Here is a 24,355-nt window from a genome sequence, read left to right as displayed (position 1 = left end):
GTAAATAGCACCCAGCAGGGAGTCCATTTGAATCAGAAAAACAGCCCTGGCAGAAGGTGTTACTCCAACCCAAACGGTGTGGGGGTGGATGTCCAGCCTTTTATCTTCTTGCAAGAAACCCAAAGTGGCTAACCTCGTTCCACTCCTTTCCTAACAACCCTGCGAATTAAGTTCAGAGCCTGGCTGGGAGTTGGTGAGTGGCCCCAATTCACCAAGTGAGCTTTATGACCGGCATCTTCATGCCCCCCTCCACCACTTTAAGTGCTGCCCCACACTGGCTCTCCAGTCCAGATCCCAATCTTTGCAGCCACACAGACCTGTATGCACAGCTGCACATGGAAGAGCCTAAGTACACATCCCACTGTGTAGCTTCTGAATTTGCATCTGGCTCAAAAGCTAGACCTGCACAGGCAGCAGAAGGAGGTGTTAACAGAACACCAAGTTAGTGGCATAGCCTGTACCACTTGAGACGCCTTAAAGGGGTCACTTCTTCTGAATGTCCCCTCCCCCTGCCATGTCCAGAAAAGACTCCTGCAATCGCAAAACCAGCACACCAGCAAAGAGAGAGATTCTAGCAGGGCCTTTTGCATGGGTGTCCTGTTTCTGTTAATTTGTTTTGATGTGGCAGAGCATAAAAATTATCCCCTACACATCCCCAGCAACTGAAGAATGCGGGCTGCCACACATACAGGGCCGGCCGGCTACTATTACTGAGAAAATGGTCCAGCTAAAGACATTCCCTGTAACCAGTTTCATCTCTTTCATTCTCTGGCGCTAAAAGAACAGCAGCCACACATACCAAAGTGCTGATGCTCAGCAAGAACAAACTGTATTAGAGGGAATGTTGTGAAAGCATCAAGGAAGGCTGCCCCTGCGAACCAGGACAATGTTCATTTCAGATCCAAGTATGGGTATTTGTTCAGGGCCAGCTCCCAATAAATAATATTCAGTGCTAATGGCATTGTGGCAAAATATCTGTGTACATTTGTTAAGCTCAAGATACGCAGTCCAGAAAATTTATAAACAATCAATTCGTTGTGCTACCTTGTTGAGAGAACTGTCTCGCACCATTTAGTGTTGTCAAAAGTCCACTTCGGCTTGCTGGGCCCTAATGGCGCAAGAGCGGGGCTGTTAAAGAGCCTAGGAGCCCCTTCCTGGTGAGATCTGCTGGCTGGTTGTTACCATGACATGCTCCAATAGTGCATGTCATGGTAACAACCAGGTTAGAATACTGAACTGCGCTTTATATGGGGCGGCCTTTAAAAAGCTATATTTAGTCCGAAATGCTGCAGCAAGGGTTCTAACGGGAGCCTACAGCCAAGAGCGTATAATACTGATAATGTATTAAGTGCAGCGGCTCTCTATCTGCCTCTGGCTAGACGCAGTTCAAAGTGCTGCTATTAACCTTTAAATGATCCGGGAGCAAGGGGGAGAGCAACCTCGCCAGCTGCCTTATAGGGAGGTCAGAGCAAGGATCTATCTAGCCTCTTATTGTCAACACTGACTGGTAGCGACTCCCCAGTATTTCAGGCAGGAGGTTTTCCCAGCCTCCCCAGAGATGCCAGGGATTAAACTGGAGACCTTCTGCACGCAGAGCAGGAGCTGTGCACCCCATTTGTCTGTCTTTGCCAGTTAGTGTGTATTGTCTACCATGGGCCAAGTGGCACAGTGTGTTCCCTGCTACGGATCTACAACCCTTCCCAGGTAATCTGCTAAAGTTCTGCTCTGTGTCCCCATCTCCCAAGAGAGGTTTAGTGGGTGAGTACACTATTTTCCCGAACCTGTGCCAGCTTGGGGAAGCCAAGGAAAGATTGTTCCCATTCCACCTAGGCTTTGAAAATCACTCCCCTGCAGAGTCTATCTGACTGTCCTTTCTGCCTGGCCTTCCTGCAGTACATTAAACACTTTTGTGTTGCTGTTAAGGAGAGCTTCCAAGAGTGTTAGTTTTTGCTTGCTGCATTATCTCTTCTGGCTTGTTCTTGAGGATGATGATATTTTCTTCATTTATTTTTATTTCCATGAAATATCAGATTTTACGAGTTTATGACCTGCTTTGCATCTGTGTGTTTAACAAACAGATTATAAATATTACACAATAAAGCAATGAATAAGAAGGCTTGGCAGCAGCTTATAAGCCTAATTTGCTAACAGACATTTCAGATACCACCCTAAAGACATTGCCTGCCCCTTTAAGAGCTCAGAGGCAGCAAGAGAATGAGGGTCTCTTCTCCTGCTGCTGTGGATTCCATGGTCCTTTGATTTACAATTGTCCATAGCTCACCTTCTAAGGAAAGCAGGAGTTTTACTCAATTATGGGAAAGAAACATAGGCAGAAGGACCATCAAGGAACTATTACTGGGATCTCTCTAGCTATCTCCATCTTCTTGAGTTAGGCAGTGTCTCTAGAGCAATACCTAGTACAGAGTAGGAATTAATTTACCATCTAATAGGCACTCAGCAAACTAAGCCATCCAAAGTATGAAACAATAAAATACTTGTTTTTATTGGTTGAAATCCTATTTGCAGCCCTTCTTTCACTTTAACACATGCAGATTCCACCAGTGGCTTCGGCAGCAGGTACTGTAAGTATCCCATCTTTATAAGCTGGTCTCATTCATTTCAGCCAAGTTCATGCAAGTTATGGAGTACCCTTGTTCAGCCTTGAACTGCCAGGTTGCGTGTCCTCACCACTGCTAGACTCTGGCACAGTTTCATGAATGACATGAATTCGGAGCACGCTGCTTCTGCAGCATACAGATGATATGATGCAGGAAGCAGGTTCAGCTGACTTTCTGCCTGTCTTGGGGCTGTTAAACGCACAGCACTCTTGTAGTGATGGTAGTTCGATCACATCAGCCCCGCACCTTTTTGTATGGCAAATTCTGGGCGTGGGAGTGAATGGGGAATCACAGGCCTATTGTAAGCACCACTGCCCATACAGGAAGTGATTTTAACCCAGGAAACCTAGAAACCCACGAAAAGCATTTTGCAAGGGTTTCTTTTTAATGCAGAAACACCAGACTTGAGGCACAGGAAGCTCTTGGAAAGATTTCGGCACTTTTTCTTAAATGAAAAAGATCTCTGTACTTCTATGACTTCATGTAACAGTGCAATAACCGTCAAGCTGCTTCTCATGGCAGAGATGCTTGACCTGTTGAATGTATGCCTGCCATGAAGTTCTTAAAGGAACAACCCCCAGTCATAAAAGTAAGCCACCTCAATGAAAATATGCCTTTCAGCTAGTTCTCAGTCTCCACAAACACCACAGGATGGCTCCATATTTAGGTGTGTCCAACCCAGCTAGCAGAAAAAGATTTCCTCACCCTGTCCTCCCCACAGCAGCCCTCCGCCGCCGCCCCCCAAATGTTTCATAGGCACATGGGAGTCCCTGCTGAACAGAGTAACCTGTAGTACTCTGGGAATCAGATGGGAGTACCTCCCATGAGTGGCGCTGTTCTGTTCAGAGTAAACAGATTGTGGCGGTCCCCTTCTTCGTTGCTTGAGCCCACCACATATACATGGAATTTGCTGTAGAATCATAGAATAGTGGAGTTGGAAGGGGCCATGAAGGCCACTGAGGTCCCACCCCCTGCCATTGCAGGACTCCAATTTACAGCATCCCACTCAGATGACTGTTCATTTTCTGTAGTGTGGGAGAGCCCACCACCTCTCTAGGCAGCTGGCTCCACTGTTGTATTGCTCTGACAGTGAGGAAGCTTTTCTTGATCTCTAGCCTGAATCTGGGCTGTCACAAGTTGATTATTCCTACTCTGGTATGGTACTGGGAGAAGATATCTTGACCTTCCTCTTTGTGACAGCCTTTGATATTCCCTATAGAGGGATATCACATCCCCCCTCACTCTTCTCTTCTCAAGGCTGAACATGGCCAGTTCTCACAGTCTCTTCTCACAGGGCAGTATTTTCAAGCTCTGGATCATTTCTGTTGCCCTCCTCTGGACCCTTTCTAATTTTTCTGCTTCTTTCTTAAATCTTGGTGCCCAGAACTTGACACAGTATTCCAGGTGAGGTCCAGCTAGTGCAGAGTATCGGGGAACTAATATTTCTCGTGATTTGGAAGGAGCCCATCACAAGACGTATTTCAGGCTGAGGACTGGATGGCTTGGAAGGCAGATAAGACTAATTCCTGGAGGAGAAGCTTGTCACTGGCTGCTAGTCATGGCGTCTCCATGCTGCCTCCTGTAGCAGAGGCACTGAGCATGGGGAGCTTGAGCAGCTGGGCACCGCTGAAGCCGCATCCTGTTTTGTCTTCTCACAGGCAGCTGGTTGGACACTGTGAGGTCAGAACACTGCATTAGACAGGCTTTTGGTCTGATCCAGAATAGCTCTCCTTATGTTCTTATGAACTTCTTAAGATTTATCATTTATTAAGTACTGTTTTAACTATTCGGAGTGACAGACCTCTTAGCAATAGCAGATGAGAAATAAAAAGATGTCTGGACTTTGTGGATCACGGACTTCATCCATCTGTCAGAGCCCTCCCAAATTCAACCCCATAGCCAAGGCAGAGAGGTGGTGGGTAACCACTGAGGAACAGCTGCTGAATTCCTCTGTGTAGGGTGTTTTCTGGGAGCTGGGCCTCAGCTGCTGGAGATCTGTGATCTAGCAGGCTGTTAAAATGTGATTTATAAGCAATACAATTTCAGAGAAACAGTTTAACTGTATTTTAATGGCTTGTAACTCAGAGGCTCAGTGCACCTTGGATATACAACTGGCACAGAATATTCCATATAAAATCAGCCCGCCGTGGTTCCTTGGTGGAGACATTTCCTATGCTGCTTTGACTCAGTGACAAAATGACCTTTTCACACTCCTGCAACGTGATTTTGAACACAGTCTCTCCACATCGGCTTTGCTCAGCATTGCTAGCATGAGCTCATTGGAAGTTTCCTACCATAAAACCTCTTACAGATTTCCTAAAAAGTAACCTAGTAAAGACATCTCCAGCCAGCAAAAAGAAATTGGATTCAATCCGGGTTGCATTATTTCTTGCAAACTTCCTACTTCAACTGGCAGATGAGGAACTATTGCACTACTGATGGGTTGATGACACTTATTTACTGCTAGGTTCTTGAAGTGAAAAGCTGGGAGAGCTTCTTTGCATAAAGCCGCTCCCCCTTACTTTCTCCCTCCCGCTTATGTTTTGTTAGCAGAGTGCTTGGAAACAAGTTTCTACTTTATTTTATCTGGGTTGGACTACTGGGGGACAGGGAGTCAAGATGAAGATTTATGCTATTCTAGAGGGAAGGTAGAAATGTGTAGAATTGGTACATACCTTTCAGATCCCAGAAACACATCCTGGTTTGAAGGTGAGTGTAGGAAGTATGAGAAGAGGAATGGTAAATGCTGGAATGTTCAGCCACCATTTTCAATATGCAGCCTCCAGTCTGGATAATTGGGCGTTACAGTGTTCCATACAAAACTGGACATTGAGGGTTGAGGAGGTGACCTGACCGTGCCATGTGAACCAGCTTGCTATCTCTCAGCCTAAACCAACCCTACATGGTTATTGCCATGATAAAAGAGGAGGAATGGACAGTGTTTGTCACTCTGAGCTTCTTGAGGGAAAGGAGAGATGATGATGATGATGATGATGATGATGATGATGATGATGATGACCACCACAACAGTGACAAAGACAACAGTGGCCATTGGCAGCTGATTGGCTGATCTGCCTGCACTTGATTGACGACTCAGGAAATATAAAGAAGATACAAAAAGTCAGGCATTTCAGTGCATTTGCAACTGTATAGTTGGTCACCTCTGCATAATACTTCCTAGAAACACAAAGCTCAATTTAGAAAAATCGGGGGAAATATTTTCTAATGGATTGATTTTAGACTTTACATTTGCAGCAATGGGAACAATAATAAATATTGCTTATGAACCAGTAATAAAATACCCTATTTCAAGGATTAAGGTCCTTTTAAGACATAACTTAAAATGCAGGGAGAATGGCTTAAATCCAATATTATGCATACAGACTTTTGCCTGCTTAACAGAAGTCGACTTTCTTTGTCTCTTCCTCAGCAGCCCACTGCATGGACTCCAAAAGCAAAGGGTCCCTCAAATTTTTGGAGTAAGCATGGGGAGAGCAGAGGGAATGAAATTTGATCTGCCTGCAATACTTGTTCTTGCAGAGCTGTATCCTATCTTACTTCCAGTCTGAGGCAGCCCTGGTTCATATCTCCACCTCTTTCTTACCTGTTCCATTCATCTGTGTCACCTGGTCATCCTTGTTTGCGTATACACTCACCTATTGAACACAGTGGAACTTACTTCTGAGTAAATATGTGTAAAATTGCTCTGTCAATCAGAAGGGTTTCCTGAGAAAGGGAAAGCTCTGTAGGGAACCAGGAAGAACCTGGGGGATGGGGTGAGGGTTTGCCTTGCACAACTCTGAATGAGGCAGAGGGAGGAAAAATTGATTGCTATGTGTAAGAATATATGAATTTGTGTATATGCATATAGATACATATATGTTTCTGTATGGGGACACACAGGAGAGCATGCTTGTACCTAAATGTGGCCCAGAAGCCAAGTCGTATTTGGCACTGTGTTTTCATACAAAAATATATTTTTTAAATCTGACTTGTGCTTTTTTGGGAATTACAGTCACTCTTCTTAAGCATCCATAGGTGTCCTGAGGGTATAAAGAAGGCAACTAGACTGTTCTCAAGGTTTACCTGAGCAGAAGACCAAGGAGAAGATAATTGTGTGTGCGCTCATGCACATACATGTGCAGGATGGAAACCTATACCTGTCTTCAGCCCAGCCTTTAGTTTGCCCAACTTGCAGCACCAAGCACACCTTGCTCTCTGATTATCAAAGTCTTGCTCTCTGATACTTCTTGATCCTGGACTTGAGTTCTCACCAACCAGCTCAGGCTAAGCATTCAGCTCTTCATCTCTCTGAACAATAACCCAGCAGAACTTCGAGACTTGAGAAACTTCAGTTCAGTATTTGCAGCCTTGTGACTTCTTTATCAAAGACATTTAGGCTTCAATGCTACAGCTGCTGTCCTGGGAACAAGCTCCATTGAACTCAATAGGGCTTACTTTTGAGTGAACAAATACAGGGTTGCACTGGAAGTGAAAGTGGTGGTGGGAGTCAGAGGCCAGAATCAACAGTGGGGTATGGCTGAGACAGATGTTGTAGGAAGAATATTAACACCACAGAAATTACATCCCTGGAAGCAGAAGACCAAGCTGCTTTGATCAAAATTTTCACCCCCAAAATGGATCTCATTCCCAGGAACAGTGAAATTATTCCAGCAATGAAATGTTCAAGCAAATTAAGGTTTATTGTTCTATAATATGGCTAAATTTTTCAATTCCCCAGGAGCCAACATAAAGCAGAGGAAACTATTCGAGTCCAGGTTCATTGTTCCAAATAAATTCATTGTATCTGAGCTCCCACAGAAAGATGGAAGATTATGCTAATCATCCCGTGTAGACACATTTCTTTGTATACAAATCAAAATCATCTTTATTTATTAAATAACTCTTCTGAACAAATTAGAGAGAGAGAATTTAATATAAATCAGAAAGTGGGCTTCTTCTCCCAGCACAGCTGGTTTTGGTAGGAACTTGGACTGTAACTCCAGAGAAAGGCCGTTCCTTCAAAATGCGAGCAAGGATCATGGGGGGATGGGGGGGAGGCAGGCTTGGGCATGTGGCGAGTGCTGCTTATCCCAAGGTCTTTAAAAGGCTGGGGCTTACTTTCAAATGAGCTCATCCACTTCTCTCCCTGTACATTTCTAGCATTTCCTAGAAGACTGCAGTGACCAGAAAAGTTGGGTGGTTTCTCTAGTGTACCTCTAAACAACCCAGGGCCCTCCAAATTTTCTGGACTGCAATTCCCAGCATCCTCAACCAGTTTGGTTGGTGGCCTGCCAGGGCTGGGGCCGCAAATCTTTGGGTAGCCCTCTGTCCCACCAGCCTGCTGTCCATGGCTACCTGCTGAAATAAAGGTTCAGGACCCTGATGATCTGGTGCGTCTGTGCCCCAGGAGCAGTAGGCATAGAAAAGTCTAGGAGTGCTGCTTCTCCAGCAGTCCCCAGGTGTTTCTGCCTCAGGTTTCCCCCCTTGAAATCAAGTGCCTTTTCCTGTCTATGCATCCCCTTTTACAAACAGGGGTGTCCCAAGGAGTCAGGATCATGATGCATACAGAGAGACACTTCGGAGCATATGTAAATTAACAGATGCAAATGTGTGCATTTTTTTTTTTTTTTTAATTCTGTGAGCCTGGCCCCAAAGCCTTTCGGTGCCTGGCACCACCCCTGGTCTGAGCACTATCGATACATTTCAGTAGCCTTCTGATTTTCCAGAACTTCAATTCGCATGCAGATCAGGCAAACTATTATGAACAGGATCAAGGCATGGGAAGAGCCTTGATGTGACCCTGAGCACATCAAGCCTTGATGTGACCCTTGATCTTGATGTGACCCTGAGCAACTTGGAGATTGCTGTTATGAGATCAGGGACACCTTTTAAAATGCTAATGGACTCATGAACATGCTGAGTAGAAGCATCCGCTTCACAGCCCCCCCCCACCCCCAACTTGGACCCTACAAATGTGTGGTGCTATTGCAATTAGAGATGGCTCCTGTAGCAGAAGGGGGGAAAGCTGCTCCTCACATGCTTCTGAAAGAAAAATATAGAAGGTCAAATGACAAAAACAAATGGCACAGGTACCCTTCCTTGTGCAGGTTCAGCGAATGGGGTTTTGACCATAGCCACAAACGACTGCTAGGGCATGTGGCTAGATGCCAAACTGTGGAGGTCCCCTCCTGTTTTTCCTTTCCCCCTCTCCCCTGACATAGCAGCATCTCATGAATCTCATGGCCACCATGAAATGACCTGGCATCCTTCTCACAGCTGCCACAGCACTCCACAAGATTTTGTGACTGCCAAGAAATCCCTTTCGATCTCAGAGACCAGTTGCCCCCAATTAGGGAAGCCAGAGGCCTTTCTGGCATGGCAGCCATGGGCGCTGTACTGGGGATCACAGCTGCAGGTATCCATGACATGCAGCTACCTGTTTCTTTCCACATAAGATCCTGTGCAATGTGGACTGGTTTGGGAATGGTGTTCAGTCTTGCAGTGACAATATCTGATCTCTGCAAAGATGCTAGCTGGGGGAAAGATGTGGATCTGCTGCAAGTAAATATTTATTATCCGATAAAATTAATCCCATTAGGATTGATACTAGCATGCTTGGTGGAGCATAATTCTGTACAAGTTTACTGAACAGCAAATCTTCCCATGTTCAGTGGGGCTTCGACTCAGTATGCATAGAATTGCAGCCATTGACCTGGGACTTGGCTTGATCAAACACAGTGACACTTCTGTGTAAAACTTGCACATGTTTGGTCTGGAATTTATATAGCTTCTGGCTATATAATTGCTCCCACTAGCATTGAAAGCATCTTTGATTCCTGCCTGCTATATTGGTCACAAATATGAATGTTCTTCACAAAACCTATTGTTTGCTTGTTTTATTCATTTATTTGTTACCTGCATAGAAGCTTTGGGTAAAATGGTTTATAAATGTATTTAATTAAATTAGAACTATAGAGACATGTTCATTTCAATCTATGTTCTATATGATATTCTGATGAAGGACCTTCAAAACGATTTAAGAACATTTTCACTGACAATGCAGGAATAGTGGCAGACTTGAAATGGCAAGAAATGGACAAATGTGAGTGCAGATTTTATACTGACATTCACATCTGTACCAGCGTTTGAAAAGAACGTCAAAGGTATTTTAAGAGTTTTGAAGATTAATAATAGCAAGGAATTGGAAAACAAAAGGTGAATATATAGTTGACTGGTATAAGTCTAGAATATAGCTATTAATGATCAGTTAACTTGTGATATTAAATGGAACAAAGGTTTGACAAGTGAAAAGAAATTTGAAAATATTTGGAAATCTTTTATTGAATACGTTTTAATAAAAGGAAAAGGGTGTGAACCACCACAAGAGTCGATGCAGTTCTGGAAGGGAAGTGAGGCAACCTGAATGAATCAATGGTCTTACATTAAGTAATTAGAGTTGTCGGTCCTGCTGGAGTTAGCGCTGATGTTGACGTGTTGTTTGGTCAGTGATGTTTGTCACAATTGTTGTTATTGTGTTAATTTTATTGTTCTTAGTTGAAAGAAAGAGAGAGAGAGAGAGAGCTTTTAAGATGTGAAAAGATCCTAAGCTAAGAATAAGTGTGAAGTAATAATTAGCATATCAGCCTGGATAGGGCAGCTTTCTGTTCAATCTCCAGTGTCCATTTCTGAACCACACCTTCGCACAGGATTGTTATGAGGACAAAAGAGTGGGTCTGTGTGTTTAAAATGATGACACGGAGACAGCTATCCAAATCTTTTGGATAAAAGCGAGAAACACAAAAGGTGGGATTAAAATATAATAAATCAGCCAAAATAGTTTTTACCCTTAGAGTTGGGGCCTTTTGCCTGCAGTGTGCGGCAGCTGTGGCCCTCCAGATGTTGTTGGACTGACTCCTGAGCCAGTGGTCCATCGGTGACATCTGGAGGGTCTCTGGCGCAGGAAGGCACCAGAGCAGAGGCAGACAACCTGCTGCTCTCCAGACCTTCCTGCGAATATCTCCCGTGGCAACCCCTGATCCTGACCTCTGCTGGCTGGGGCTGGCGGGAGGTCCAAAGCGTCTGGGCAGCACCAGGTTGCCCGCTGCTGCTCGAGGGGGCCTCCAACGGAGGCTGGGAGGCCTCGGTGCCCCTGCGCCACCATCTTACCGGCCACCCGCTAGCATTACACGCACCCTGCGAGGTAGGCGCGGTGAAGAGCCGGCAAGTGGCCGCCCGGGGGGTGCGTGGGACTGCGCCTGCACTTCGCGCCCTCTCGGCGCGATGTTTCGGGGATGGGAGCCTCCTCGCCCAAGAGCTGCCCCGGGGCCGGGGGGCACCCTCCGCGGCTTTGCACGGGCACTTCTGCCCCGGCGGGCGCGTCCGCCCGGCAGCTCCGCATTCCCTCCGTGCGGTTCCCACATAAATCAGCGCCGGCGGAGTGCCGGGAAGGGCCGTTTTTCATCGGGCGCTGCTGACAGCCAACGACAAACAGACGGGCCTGAGAATAACCACGGCCGGGCCGAGTTTACACAAGGGCAGGCACTGTGTAAATACGGAGCAGAGCTGCAGGAGAAGAGGAGGAGGGAGAGCCACCGAGCCCCGACCGACGCCCGGTCCTGGAGCCTCCGACGGTCAAGGGGGCGAGCCGGTCGGGGCATCCCCCACCCGGAGGGAACGACGAGATGTGCCCGGCTCTACGCTCGCCCCGAGGGGCGCCCTGGCAGGCGGCTGGGCCAGGGGCAGTTGGAGGCTGCCACGCCGGGGCAGACAGAGAGGGCACGATCCAGCCTCGGGGAAGGCCTTTAGGATGAGATCCTCTGCGCAGCTTACCTGGGAGAAACGCCCTTCCGAGTCAAGAGGCCGAGGCGAGGCGCGCTGCACTCCCCCCTCGCTTCCCGGGCGGGAAGCTTCATTTCCGCGAAATGAAATCCATGGAGGGAACGTCTGGACGTCCTTCGCCTTGGCTGGATCCCTCGGCCAAGGTCTTCCCGACTGGGCGGGTGAGAGAGTTTTGGAGAAGCCCGCTGCTTCTCTGGGTGAAGGAGCGGCAGTGGCTGCAGGCCACTTGGGAAGGAGCCCTTAAGCCAAGCCCAAGCCCAAGCCCAAGCCCAAAGTGGGGCTGCGCCTAGACGGCCTGGCTTAGGCGCTCCAGGGATGCGGGATCGATCGCGAGGGCCCCCTGGAGACGCAAGCCTTTTAGGCGAACGGAGACGCTGGCGGTCAACAAAGCGAGCCCAGCCACACGAAAATGGACCCAAGCGCGAGGCTTTGACCTAAAAATGGGGTGGGGAAAGCCAGCTCGCCAAATGGTTCTCGCTTGGCTTTCGTTTCCAAGATCAGCAGGGCTGGCTGAAAAATCACGGGGCGGAAGCCACTGGCCTGCACGTACTTTCATTTAAAATTAGCAGTCTTTGACTTCGAGCGTGGCATTCACACGTGCACACAAATTCCTGGAGAGGGGAGAGGCCGCGAAAGGCATGGTACTGGAGTCAGCATCTTTTTTCTGGAGAAATCTAGTGGGTTTCATCCCCCAGCTCTCAACGACATTCATTGTTTAGTTAGCAGCACTGATTTCGTCGGAAGACCTTGGAACACCGTCTCGCACAAACACCAGGTCACATGCAAGCATCACAACCGTGCGAAGAGCACAGTCCTAAGCACGTTTGGAGGGAAAGAAGTCGGACAATTCCCAGCGTTCCTCAGCTTACTGCTAGGGGGATGCTGGGAGTTGTATGACCTTTTCTTTTCTGAACATGCTATTATGACCTAATTTAGTCAAAGTCTCTGTGTGGCACGTTTAGAGTCTATATATACTTTTATAATTTTATGTGTTCACAGCAGTTCACAGCCCATATGAGAAACACAAATATTATCCAATTAAAATAGCAGCAATACAATAATGAACAGTAACAACACAACCTGCGGATGGATGATAAAGGGGATATGTCCTGTAAGCCGTCCAGATACTTTTTTTTAGTAATGGGATGGCATAGAAAAACTTTAAATAAGTAAATATCTTGAGAGAAGGCGCCGTTGCAGAAGGTGCGTGGCACGGAGACTGTGTGAAGGAAGGGTCCGAGCAGCCCGACCTAGCCTGACGACCCGACCCGCTTTCCATTTCCTCCTCCCACCCCCATCTGGGGCGCAGTGCAGCTCAATCCTAGGCTCGTTTACTCAGAAGCAAGCCCTAACGAGTTCACTGAGACTTACTGTCAGCTCGGTGCAAGATCCAAAGTGGAGGCTGCGATCCGCTCTCAGCTGACCTGAATGTTAAAGTCCAGCTGGGACTTACTTCCCAGCCGCCGAGCCATAGGATCTGGCTGCGCTGAGCTGATTTTCTCATCCTTCCGAATATGGGCAAAGCCCCAATTCCCATTATTGGTCGGCTATGGGTAGCTGTGGTTATTATTTCTAATTTATGTATTTATTTGACTTGCATGCCTCCCCATTGGCCTGACTCTGAATGTTGAACCATTTGTCAGGTGCATGGAATGCTAAACGCTTTTGATTAACTAAAAGGATGCTCAGTTGCTCAACGTCGCATTTTTGTTAATTTATTCATTTAAGCACTGAATGAAAATCGCAGACAATAGAAGTCATTTTCCAAGAATGGGGAGGAATCTGCTTTTTCTTCTAAAAAGCTTTTAAAAAGTACCTTTTTCTCGAGAAGTACCTCCTGTTATGATGTGCCTCCTTAGGCAGATTTCATCGATAGATTAAATCACTGCGAAAGTACACAGAAAATCAGCCAAGAATCTGTCGATCCTTTAGCAGCCTTTGTGGGAATTTCGAGGTGACTTTAACGGAAATCATGTCGATTTAAGGGGATCTTGGCTTCCCAGGGGATCGCCATTCCTGGAAGGAACTTAGGGACCATCCTCACTACAGTCCTGCAAGGCAGGCGAGGCTGTGAGCCTTCTATTCGCAGATTACGGACGGGGGCTGAGGAAATCATGGCTTATCTAGGGCCACCCAGCGAGCTGTCCCGGCACCCTCACCGAGCCGCCGAGGTCTCCCGGAGCAGATCAAAGCGGCTGCGCTGGGCATTAGGTGCGCTCGCTTGTTTGCGAGCGGGGCCTGCGCTCGGGGCCATTAGTGGCAGAACGCGGCGGCCGAGACAGGTCTCGCCCCTGCCCGCGGGGCCGGTGGAGCTATTAGGGCCCACGAAGAGCCTGATACCATCTTCAGAGAACGGGCTTCCTGCTCGGCTCCCCCCTCGTTCGCATGGATCCCGGCGCCATCCATTACCTTAATCCCTTGTCTAAACAGTGCGCAGCGCGGCTGGGACAACAAGGCCGTGCTCAAACCAGAGGGGGCCGTGGGGCAGCAGAAAAAGCTAATGGGCTGCTCAGGACGATAACCATTAATATAACTGCTGCTGCAAGAGCGGCAGCGCCATCGCTTCCTCCAGCGCGGCGCAGAGGCGAGGAGGGAAACCCGAGCCTCGCTCAGACCAGGCAAGAATCCCTCTCGCCTGCAACTGGTTAAAGTGATAATAACGATCTTAAAAGCGGTATGCGTTCCAGCTTTCCAACCACACCTCCAAAAGCCCCTGCAAACGGCAAGGCTGGGAGAGAACTCATTCTCGGGCCAGCGCTTGGCAAGGAGCAGCCCCCCCGGGGAGCAGCCGTGCGCCTTTCCTAGCCGACGCGCGGGCGCAGCGCTATCGGCAAACAGGGGCAGGCTCAGGCGGCGGGACACCTCTGAAGCTCCTTAATTATACTTGGAAATACGAGGGCTTTCCTGCAGCTTAGACCGCGCGCGTAAATGCCTCGGGTCTCTCTCTTCGATGGCCTCTACCGTTCCATCTGGGGAATAAGGCATTTCGCCTTGCGCCCGGGTGCAAGCCGCGTTTACCGAGGGCTTGGTGGGGGAGGCTCTTCGGGTAATAGTAGGGGTAAAAGCTAATCCAGCCCTCCTTGAAGCAGTCCAGTTCGAATGAATTTCACTTAAGACCATCCGGATTTAGGGTCAGGCTTTGCCCAGGATATGCAAGATAGAAAACATTGCTTATAGGCACAATTTGGGCAGGAAGGCTGCAACCAGAGGTCGAAACTCAGAGCAGCTGCAGACCACTTTTTATAGTGCAAATCCTGGCGTGTTTAATTGAAGGCGAGGTTCACTGGGGTTTGCTCCCTGCCATATGCGCGCTATATATGCATAGCATTGCAGCGCATTGTATGCATTGTTTTGTTGTAATCCTTAAAGGGGGTGGAATTATGTGTAAAGCGTCCAGGGAACCATGTGGCTCTTGTGACGGTCTATCAATGAATAAATAAATATTGCCATCCCCATGTTGACAATCGCGGGACTGAGGAGGGGAGAGATGAAGAAAAGAACGGATTTATTGGCACCCCCGCTCACTGATGGCTCGCCAAAGAACACCCGAGGAGTAGGGTGTTTGTACCTGGAATTTGTACCCGGGACTTCCCTGACAAATCAATACCAAGAATGGGAACTGATGGAGATTTTTCAGATCAAGATTCTGGCGACGGGGGAGATGGCTCCCCGCGTTTTCCTACTGCCTGGATCAGTCGCAGATGCCCAACACCAAGCAGGAGCGCAGAGAAGAACGCAGCGTGAAGGGCCAAGACAGGCCCGCGCGGAGCAAAGGGAAAGGCGCACGTTGCCAGGAAAAGAGCAGGCGCCTCCCCCGCCCCGCAATACACACAAACGTGGAGTGCAGCGGTGAGCCGCCCGCTGCGGAGAGACCTTCAAGGTGCTTACGCGGAGGGGCTGGAGGAAGACGCGCTGCCGGAGGCGCACGGGGAAGGAAAGGTTCGTGCCGGGCCCGAGCGAGCAGAACCGGGAAGGGCGCGCGCGTGTCGTGTGGTCTTCGGGGCCTAGGCGCGCCGGCATCCGTCCTGCAGCTCACGATTTTCCTGCTCCTGGTGCGAGAAGGAGAGCCGCACTGTTGGCTCCGTGGGTCTGCCGCAGCGCCGCTCCGGCTTCCTGCTCTCCACGGCGCGGCTGGCAAGTTGCTGGGCTCGATCGAGCGCTGGAATCGCGTCTCCACCCTCCCTTCGCCCTGGTTTCTTTTCTCGTGTCTCCAGACTTCGCCAGGTCTTTGGTGTGTCCCCGGCCGGAGCCTGGGGAAAAGGCTGAAAGGGCCGCTCAAAGCGAGTCCTCGCCAAACGCAGCAGTCTCACGTCGCCCTCTGTCCAGTCGCGCCTCAGTTCGCCCAGACGTCGAGTTTTGCCTGCCGAAAGAAAGAAGGAAGGAAAGAAGGAAAGAAAAAAGGTAGTCCCTCTGCGGGTTAGCGACCCGGACGGCAGGCCTCGCTCTGACTCTTCTGCTTAGGACGCTTTATCCGTGTTGTCCGAGCGCGGGGCACTTTCTGCAGCACGTTCCGGGTAGCGCCGGCCACACAAGGTCGGGCGAAGGGAGCTGAGCAGGCCAGAAATTCCAGCCTCTTAAGAGGCAGGGTCCTCAGCCGGGGGCAGACAAAGACACGCCTGGTGCGCTTGGCCTCCGTCGCTCTTACTCTGCCATGCTCGCTTGGTGGCTTGGGCCCTGGAACTCCATCAGACGTTTGGATCCAGGAAAGTGGGAGACTGGGCGCCAACCAGTCCGGAGCCGACCATGAAGCCTCTACCAGGGACGAATGGAGCTGGGTAAAACAGGCCTTCAGGCCTTCCTAGGGCAGGTCTGGATAGATGCGCTCCAGTTAAGGAAAACAGCAAGCAGTTCTGTGGCATCGTATTCAAGTCTAACGTATTTATAGAGGCATACATTTTCCTGGGCCAGAACTCACTTCCTTAGATGCACGAAGTGCTCAGTTAAGTGGATAAGTAGATAAACCCTGAGAAGGGGAGGGTGGATTTCTTTATTTCTTTAATGCACGGAAGCCAAAAGATCAAGCAATGCAAGAAGCGCTGGCGAGCGTGTCATGGCAATCTGCAGCACCAAGCCTGACCCGGGGTTGTTCGGGCACCGTGTGAAACATTTCATCCAGGGCTTCTCAACTGAAGCAATGTATTCTGTGGTGTGCCAACAATGCCTTCACGCCACTTCAGTGGGCCACAAAAGCCCATCTCTGTGCAAGAAAATATGGAGCCACCATTCAGACATTAAAACGTGGTTTTAAAATGGAAGGGTTGCATTTCTAGCTGTCCAGGAGACTGAAATCCTTCCCCCCATTTCTTGTCTGAAGCATGTGACAGATTTGAAAAGGCGAAAAATGTTGAACAAGAGGACAGCAACGCTGGCTGTTTCAAAGGCCTGCATGAAGCTGCCCAACTGAAATTTGTTTGCAAATTTACTTAGGTGTAAATCCTGGTGGACTATTATCTACTTTATTAGAAATATTATGGAGAATTTTCAGAGTTTTGTACACTACATGGGAGCAGGGGGATTGTAAATACTGATATTAGAAGGAAATTAAACACAGAAAGTGGCAAGGACATTATCAAAAGTGACTGTTCCAAGTGCCATTGTTGGTGGTAACACAAACATGCAGGTACAAAGTAAAACAGTTAACACATAACGCAAAATGAGCCAATTAGTATCCCAATTAAAGCATATAGCAATAAAATTAAACCAGTGGGTGAACTGTAACTCAGCAGCCTCTTGCTCTATTCAAATTCTACATATAATTTCCTTCCAACCTCCCTGTTTACAATTCTCTCTCTGCTCCACCCCTGTAGCCGCCACTATATCTACTGCAGCAAAACCTGAAATTGTCTGTAATGCTCCATGCATCTGATGGGAGACTTCAAATGCTTTAAATGAAGTAGTCCACAAATGCTTATGCCAGAAGAATTGTTTTCATCTTTCAGATGATATAAAACACTTTGTTGTTTTTGCTACAGTAGGCTTAAACTGGTAACCTCTGGAAATGCACAAATCTGACACTGGAACTTGGTTTATCTTGGAGTGGTTAGCTTACTATGGCAAGCCATTGTCTGCTTTCAAGGTGTTTATTTTATGTAATTGATCTTGCTACGCCTGTTGATCACCAGCCACACCGAAGTGATAGGATCTTTTATTCAATTCTTCTCTCTTTATGCTTCTGTCTTGCGTGGCCAGATCTTTTGTTTCAAAACAAAACACCACACCAAATAAGCTTTTATTTTTGTACTTATTGTGGTATTTCTGTGTGTGTGTGTGTGTGGCCCAATGAATAAAATAGGCACTTGTCTCTTCCCTTCTAGAGATTTTCAGTCTGATCCTAGGCAGTCTTACTTAAAAGAAAATAGCACTATTGTTGAGGGAAGATTAGTGCCGAACAGGGGAAGTTGTTACTATGAGATAATTTATCTGGAAAGTATCATTGTTACAAGAATGACCTGGGAGTCTCTTCCATGCAAATGTGCTTTGGACAAAGTGTTGCTGGAGACTGCCAGCCTTTTTAATTAATTAAAAATTAATTAATACTTCATCTTGACCAACTCATGTGAACCTATACAAAGCTACTCAGAAGTAAATTCCTTTAAGCTCAGTGGGAATGACTGCCGGCTAAATCTGCAGCCTCATGCATGACATATGTCAATACCACTTCGCATTTTTGGTGGTGATGGTGATGGAATATTGGGGAATAATATTCCTGCAATTATGTATGTAATAGAAATGTCAAGCAACCACTACTCCCGTGACTGCAGGGAGTGCTTGCTGAAATCCTTGCTAGTTGGCAGGAGATATATTCGACAAATTCACCATTTCACAGACATTCCATTTATTTATTAATTACTATTCAGTTTGTATTCTGCAACCAATTAGTCCAGCTGGACTCTCTGGGTGGGTTACAAAGGAGCCCAGGCGCCCACAACTTTGCCTTTTGCCCTTCGGTTGGTTTGTTTGTTTGTTTGTTTGTTTGTTTGTTTAAAATCTCTAAACAAAAAGACTCTTCAGAATTCCTTGCATCAAAACCAAATTGGCAGGAGTTTGTGCCTTACTTTCCAGTGGAAAATACGCACACAATAACAACATCGCTAAGCATGGACAACGGTTATAAATATCACGTGGGTAGGACTGGAATGATTTGGGTGAATTTATGCTTATAATCACTAAGATTAGGTCCTGAACATGTGAACATAAATTCAGTACACTCCAAGAGGGATGGGAAAATACTGCAAGAGTACAACAGCCTCTTAACAGAGGCCATAAGCCAGCCACCTAGAAGCACACTCAAGTCCTAGAATTTTATGGGTAAGTCCACTCACTCCAATGGCGATCTGTTCAGTTTATTTGAAGCACAATCCCTCACAGCCACCTAAAACCTCACTGCCCATGGGCAAGCGTGCTCATCACCACAACTGCTGCCACTTAATACAAAACAGTTTCACTTGAGTCCCGTTTTGAAGCCCAGGAGATGGTGATCCGAAGTAAATTCTCAGTTTGATTTGGGTCTGTCCCCCAGAACACCGCTAACTGGATAAGCGCAATTCTACCCAGCCTCGCAACCCAGAGCAGGCACTTGGGGCTTTCTGTTTATTTGGTGGTCCTTTTGCTACCCCCAGAAGAAATAAATCTCCTGAAGGAAACAGTGGAGAGGTAAGGAGTGAGGTCGGTGGGTTAGATTATAAAAGCCTTGGGAGCCTTTCTGGCTGCAGACACTGGCCAGGCCTGGCAGAGCTTCCTTGCACCCAGTGTCTCGTCAGGAGAGGACAGTGGCACCCACGTTAAAGAAAATGAATCAGCTTTGCACAGATTTCATAGACATGCATTAAAATTAAACATTAAAATTAAACACCACTGCATATCCACCACAAATCATTTCGATGGTTTTATTTTAAAATTAGCTTCGAGAGTTGGGTAGTTTTTGGAATGATCTACCTTCTTTCTGGTCTGCTCTGCGCACTCTGTGTGCACACAGGCGCGCGCACTCCCTGTCAAAGCTTGGGCTCCGAAGGGTGCCACTGGAGGAAAAAGAAAGGAAGATTAAATTCAGCAGTGGCGAGAAAAAAGAGGGCTTGGCTGTCTGCTGTCTGCTCAGCACAGGCAGCTAGGAGAGGAAGTGCCGGTCACCGCTGCGTTTTGAAGCAGGCGACACTGCAGGATGAAAAAGGAGAAAAAACGCAGCCCCTGCCCCACACGCTGGTTTCAACATTGGTCAGTGTCGGCTGGAAGCTGGGAATGGGGCACCGAGGCGAAGGCTTTCCCGGCTTCTCTATCTTTACATACATAGACCGCCTCTATAAGGGAAGGTTCAATGTAGCTAGCTTAGCTTACAGTCCTACCCTGACTTTATCTGAGCAGTTTAAAACCATCGAAGCTGGGGGCGAGGACCGCACCTTACTATAGGATGATTTGGCAAAATATTGCGATATATTATTATTATTTTTATTCTGCTACTATTACTGTTTTTCTTTCTGCAACAGTGTGGTAACCATGGGGCATCGCCAACACCATCGGGAAGGAAGGAAGGAAGGAGTGGAGAAAGAACGGACGACGAGCATGCATCGCCCAGCGGGCAGACGAGGGCTGGGCACGCGAAGGTCTGGCGAGGTCTGCGCGTCGCTCCCGCTGAAGCAGGCCGGCGACGGACCCGCAGCCGTGCCAGCGACAACCCCTCGCCGCTCCCGAGCGCAGCGGCGAAGCACCCCGCCAGCCGCCCGCCCCACGCGACGCGACGCGACGCGCACCCCACGCTCTCGCGCGCCTTGCGCCCCTTCAGCCCAGGAAGGGCCCGTCGCTTACCTTCCCGAGGCGGCCAAGCGGGTATTCCTGCCTGCCTGTCCGCCTGCCCCTTTCCTCGCCTGAGCGAGCTGCCTTTCCTTCCGTTCCCTTTTCTCGGTTCTTCCGGAGTTGAACAAGAAAAAGGAAGGACCCAGCACAAAAAGCCCAAAGCACAACCCCGCGAGGGACGAGGGGGCTCTCTCCGGAGCCACGGAAAGGGAGTGGCGACGAGGCTGACCGGGGAAAGGCGGGGCCGGTCTGGCCACGGGGAGGGGGCTGACCGGAGGCCCCTCCGGGTTCGGCCCCCCACCCCCCATTCCGCTGTGCACGCGCGCACCGCGCCGGCGCCCGTGCCGAGCTCCCCGCCGCAGCGCCTCCTTGCGCCTCCGGGCGCCCCTCTGCCCCGACGTGGCCCGGCCGGCGGGGACGTGGCCGTCCGGCCCGCGCGCGGGCAGACCTCTCGGTCCGAGCGGGCAGGTCCCTCTGCCGGGCAGGGTCTCTCGCCGTCTTTCAGGGGGCCGGCTCAGCTCCCCCGCCTTCCAATGGGGACACAGCCCGAGCCCCAGCCCGGCCCCTCCTCGCCGTGACGCGCCCTCCCCGGCCGCAGAGGCGGCTCCGAGTCCAGAGCCGGCTGCTGGTCCGCGCAGAGGCTGCGAGCGAAGCCGCGAGAGCCACCCTCTCATGGGCGCCCCTTAGCCCGGCGGCTTCGCTGGCGGGCGCGCCCCTCCTGCACCCAGCCGGGCCTCCTCGTCGCTCCCTCCGCCTCGCCCTCAGGATGCTCCCGAGCCCCGCCACGTCCACCCCCTTCTCGGTCAAGGACATTCTCAAACTGGAGCAGCAGCAGCAGCAGCAGCAGCAGCAGCAGCAGCAGCAGGAGCAGCAGCGCCTCGAGATCCCCCTCGAACCGCCCTTCCCCGTCGCGGCCGTCGCCTCCTGCTTGCTGGGCTGCCGGTTCTCCGACGGGGAGGACGACGAGGAGGACGAAGACAAGTTGCCCTTGTTAAGCTCCATGGCGCTGCCGGTTGCGAGGAGCCAAGGAGACGGGGGCCTCTCTCCGGGGAGCTACGTGCAGGCGATGCTGCGGAGCACCTGCGAGTCCAAGGGCCTCGTGGAGGAGGGAGAGCTGGCGCGGGACGCAGGAGCAGGTAAGTGCAGAGCCAAGCATGGCCAGGACCCGCGACTCGGTCTGCTCAGGGAAGCTTTCGCGGAGTAACAGAATGTCCCTTTTCCCATCAGCCTGGCCAGGCCAGCGCCCTCGTTCCGCCATCAGAGGGGTCCAGGATTTGCAGCCTTCAAGGGCCTGTGCCCATGATGCCAACCCCAAAACTGTTCCCTTTTCTCACCGAACGCCTGGGAATCCGGCTCTACTTGGGAGGCTAGAATAGGATGGAGAACCTCCAGGAGTTTCAAGAGCGCCCTGGGAAATGCCATTCAGAGGTGGACGAAGTTTCTCTTCTCTCTGCTCAAGTAGCCTCATTGACTCCAGAATAAGCCTCTTTGAACATCAGAGGGCTTACTTCTGAGTAAACTTGTTAGTTTAGGATTGGCTTAGGAAGCTGGAATCCTATCCCCATTGATCCGAGAGCAATGCAGCCACCCGGAATAAGGCGAGATTTACTAGTTCTCAATGATATGAATCAGATTGTTTGCTTTCAGTCCTGTGCGTGTTTTCTGGATAGAAGACCCTCCGAGGTCAATTGGTCAGGCTCCCAAATTAAGTTTCCCCAGACACGTCCATCCTATTACCTGGAAGTAGGCCCCTCGGACTTACTTCCATAGAAACCTGCCGGATTAGGCTGCGAATCCTAGCCGAGAGGGATCTTCTCCTTTTTGGCCAAACCAATCCCCGTGTCCCAAGACAGTGGGGAGAAAATGCCTAGGCCCAGCCACGCGAGGTGGCCAGCCTTCGGAGGGCGGTGGCAATAACACCAGTTTCGGAGCCCTGGGAGGAGTGTAGAGGGAAGATCCAGGGCAGAAGCACCTCATTTGAGGCCTTTGCAGGGGCAACTTCGAGCAAGTTTCAGGAAGTCAAGTCTTTGCTCCTGCACGGTCAGGAACAGGCCTGGTCTAGTCGAGCAGAAGCAAGGGACTCTTGCGGGCAACGGGAGACCTCCATGCGCTTGCTGAGCAGGTAGAAATCCCTTTCCTCCTTCCCTGCTTCCTTCCCGCTGCAAGCTGTGCTACTGAGGAGGTTTTCTTCTTTGTATCTCGAGTGTTTCTGTCGCTCGGCTCCTTTGCACTGGGCTTCCGAAAAAGTCAGGCGGCTCCCGCGCCCGGCGGCCGCTCCCTCCTTAGCAGCAGCAGCAGCAGGAACGGCCATATTCGGCAGCAGGACACCCAACTTGCTGAGATTTAAATCCTTTATGAAGAGGTTCCCCTTTTCAACAGCTGTCTGTCCTGCTGCGCTGCTCTCCCGTAACATCGGAGATGCGTAGTTCCGCTGCCAGCTTATTCTGAACTTTTACAAAGAGGAGCCCGGGCTGCTTCAGCTTCTTGAAGTCAGTGGCCCATGGCTGCAACTGGATGCACGTTTAATCCGGGAGTAAGCTCCGCGTAGGGGGACTTTATTGTGGGAAAACACGCGTTCGACTGCACGATAGGACGGCAGGGTTTTCTCGAGGCTTGACCCATCCTTGGCTACAGCCCACTGGGGCGCAGAAGGAGCTTTGAGGCCAACGTCTAGGGCCTCATGCAGAACGGGGAGCAGGTGGGAGGTGGCGTGCCAGGCCCTTGGCGCCATCGCATCCCTGCCAGGGATGTCGTCCAGCACGGGTCACGCACCCCCAGCTCAGCATCAGCTTCCTTCAGGTGCCACCTTCGGCCCGCCCAGCCCGACGGTGCAGGTGGCTTCGGCGCGGTAGCCCCGCAGCTGCGTGGAAGGCGCTCCGTTCCTCTTAGGCCTCCGACACGCGCGTGGACCTCCGCGCCCCCCGCGGCCCCCGATCCCCCTGCCCGAAGCGTCACGCCCTTGTCACGTCTTCTCCTCCGTTCCCCCCCGCCCCGCTGCCCGCTCTGCAGGGAAGGAGGCCGCGGAGGAGTCGCCGGACCGGCCCAAGGCGCGCGGCCGGAGGAAGCCGCGGGTGCTCTTCTCGCAGGCGCAGGTCTTCGAGCTGGAGCGGCGCTTCCAGCAGCAGCGCTACCTGTCGGCCCCCGAGCGGGAGCTGCTGGCCAGCAGCCTCAAGCTCACGTCCACGCAGGTCAAGATCTGGTTCCAGAACCGGCGCTACAAGTGCAAGCGGCAGCGGCAGGACAAGGCCTTGGAACTGGGCGGCCCGACGGCGGGCGCCCCGCAGCAGCAGCCCCCGCCGCCGCCGCGCAGGGTGGCCGTGCCGGTGCTGGTGCGCGACGGCAAGCCGTGCCTGGGCGGCTCGCAGGCCTACAGCACGCCCTACAACGCCAACGCCGCCTACCCTTACAACGGCTTCCCCAACTACGCCTACGGCGGCTCCCCCGCGGCGGCGTACAGCGCCGGCTACGGCTGCAGCTACCCGGCGGGCGGCGGCGGGGGCCCGTCGGTGCAGCCGCCCGCTGGGCCCTACGTGAACATGACTGGCTTCCCCGGCGGCGCTCAGCCGCTGCACCAGGGGACGGCCGGCCCTTCCTGCACTCAGGGCATCCGAGCGTGGTAGCCCCGCCGGACGGAGCAGCCCCTGCAGTGCCGCGCTGCACAGCCAGGGCAGAGACGGAGCGCCGCCCCGCCGCCCGCGCCGCCCGAACCTGCTTCTGCGCCAGCGGTGGGCCAGCTGCGTGGCCAGGCAGAGAGACTCACTCAGGGAAGCAGCGCCCCGACGGCGCCCCGCGACTCGCCAGGCTGGCTCAGAGCCCGCTCGGTCTTCCCAGCTCAGCACCTTGTCTCCAGCCAACAGTGCCTACCCAGACATCGAGGGCGCCCGGCCACGCCTGAGGACGCGGTGCCACTGACTCTGCTGAAGAGACTTCGGCTTGGACTCTTTCCCCTGCCCGGCCGCGCTCCACTGGGTTCCGCGGAGCTCGCGGGCGGGGCGGGCGGCAGTCTCCTAGAAGCCCCACACCCGGCTGGGGTTTGCCGGTGCGGGAAGGAGGCCAGGCGCAGCCGAGGAACAGCTTCTCTTGTACAAAAGCCAAAGCCGGGGTGGAGG

The 24,355-nt window shown here is 51.0% G+C and overlaps 2 protein-coding genes and 1 long non-coding RNA gene across 3 annotated transcripts; 2 read left to right on the top strand and 1 right to left on the bottom strand.

Annotated features, from left to right (window-relative positions):
- Nucleotides 1-1,489: 1,489 nt before the first annotated feature.
- Nucleotides 1,490-7,535, top strand: LOC123026602. The gene is made up of 2 exons (XR_006415332.1): nt 1,490-1,704; nt 6,634-7,535. It is a non-coding gene; the product is annotated as an uncharacterized LOC123026602 (long non-coding RNA).
- A 5,623-nt stretch (nt 7,536-13,158) lies between these two features.
- LOC123024023 lies at nt 13,159-20,554 on the bottom strand. Its single transcript, XM_044431271.1, has 3 exons — nt 20,259-20,554; nt 19,395-19,477; nt 13,159-15,819 (listed from the first exon to the last, which is right to left on the bottom strand). Exons 1-3 carry the CDS (start codon nt 20,552-20,554, stop codon nt 15,464-15,466), a joined length of 735 nt encoding a protein of 244 aa, XP_044287206.1. The 3' UTR covers nt 13,159-15,463.
- Nucleotides 20,555-20,886: 332 nt separating this feature from the next.
- NKX2-3 (NK2 homeobox 3) lies at nt 20,887-24,011 on the top strand. Its single transcript, XM_044436409.1, has 2 exons — nt 20,887-21,382; nt 23,256-24,011. Exons 1-2 carry the CDS (start codon nt 21,013-21,015, stop codon nt 23,864-23,866), a joined length of 981 nt encoding a protein of 326 aa, XP_044292344.1. The 5' UTR covers nt 20,887-21,012; the 3' UTR covers nt 23,867-24,011.
- The last annotated feature ends 344 nt before the right edge of the window (nt 24,012-24,355 follow it).

This window comes from Varanus komodoensis, unplaced genomic scaffold (assembly GCF_004798865.1).
Source record: "Varanus komodoensis strain SLA01 unplaced genomic scaffold, ASM479886v1 scaffold1, whole genome shotgun sequence".
In the NCBI taxonomy this organism is placed as follows: domain Eukaryota; kingdom Metazoa; phylum Chordata; class Lepidosauria; order Squamata; family Varanidae; genus Varanus; species Varanus komodoensis.
Note: the sequence above shows the minus strand (reverse complement) of the source record. Positions and strands in the feature narration are given on the sequence as shown.

Excerpts from the sequence above, each read along its gene's own strand:
- LOC123024023 (XM_044431271.1), bottom strand. The coding sequence starts at position 20,554 with ATGGGGGGTGGGGGGCCGAACCCGGAGGGGCCTCCGGTCAGCCCCCTC. Across the intron at positions 19,478-20,258 it reads CGCTTGGCCGCCTCGGGAAG|TGGCACCCTTCGGAGCCCAA; the intron begins GTAAGCGACGGG and ends TTTTTCCTCCAG. Across the intron at positions 15,820-19,394 it reads CAGAGCAGACCAGAAAGAAG|GCAAAACTCGACGTCTGGGC; the intron begins GTAGATCATTCC and ends TTCTTTCGGCAG.
- NKX2-3 (XM_044436409.1), top strand. The coding sequence starts at position 21,013 with ATGCTCCCGAGCCCCGCCACGTCCACCCCCTTCTCGGTCAAGGACATT. Across the intron at positions 21,383-23,255 it reads GGCGCGGGACGCAGGAGCAG|GGAAGGAGGCCGCGGAGGAG; the intron begins GTAAGTGCAGAG and ends CCCGCTCTGCAG.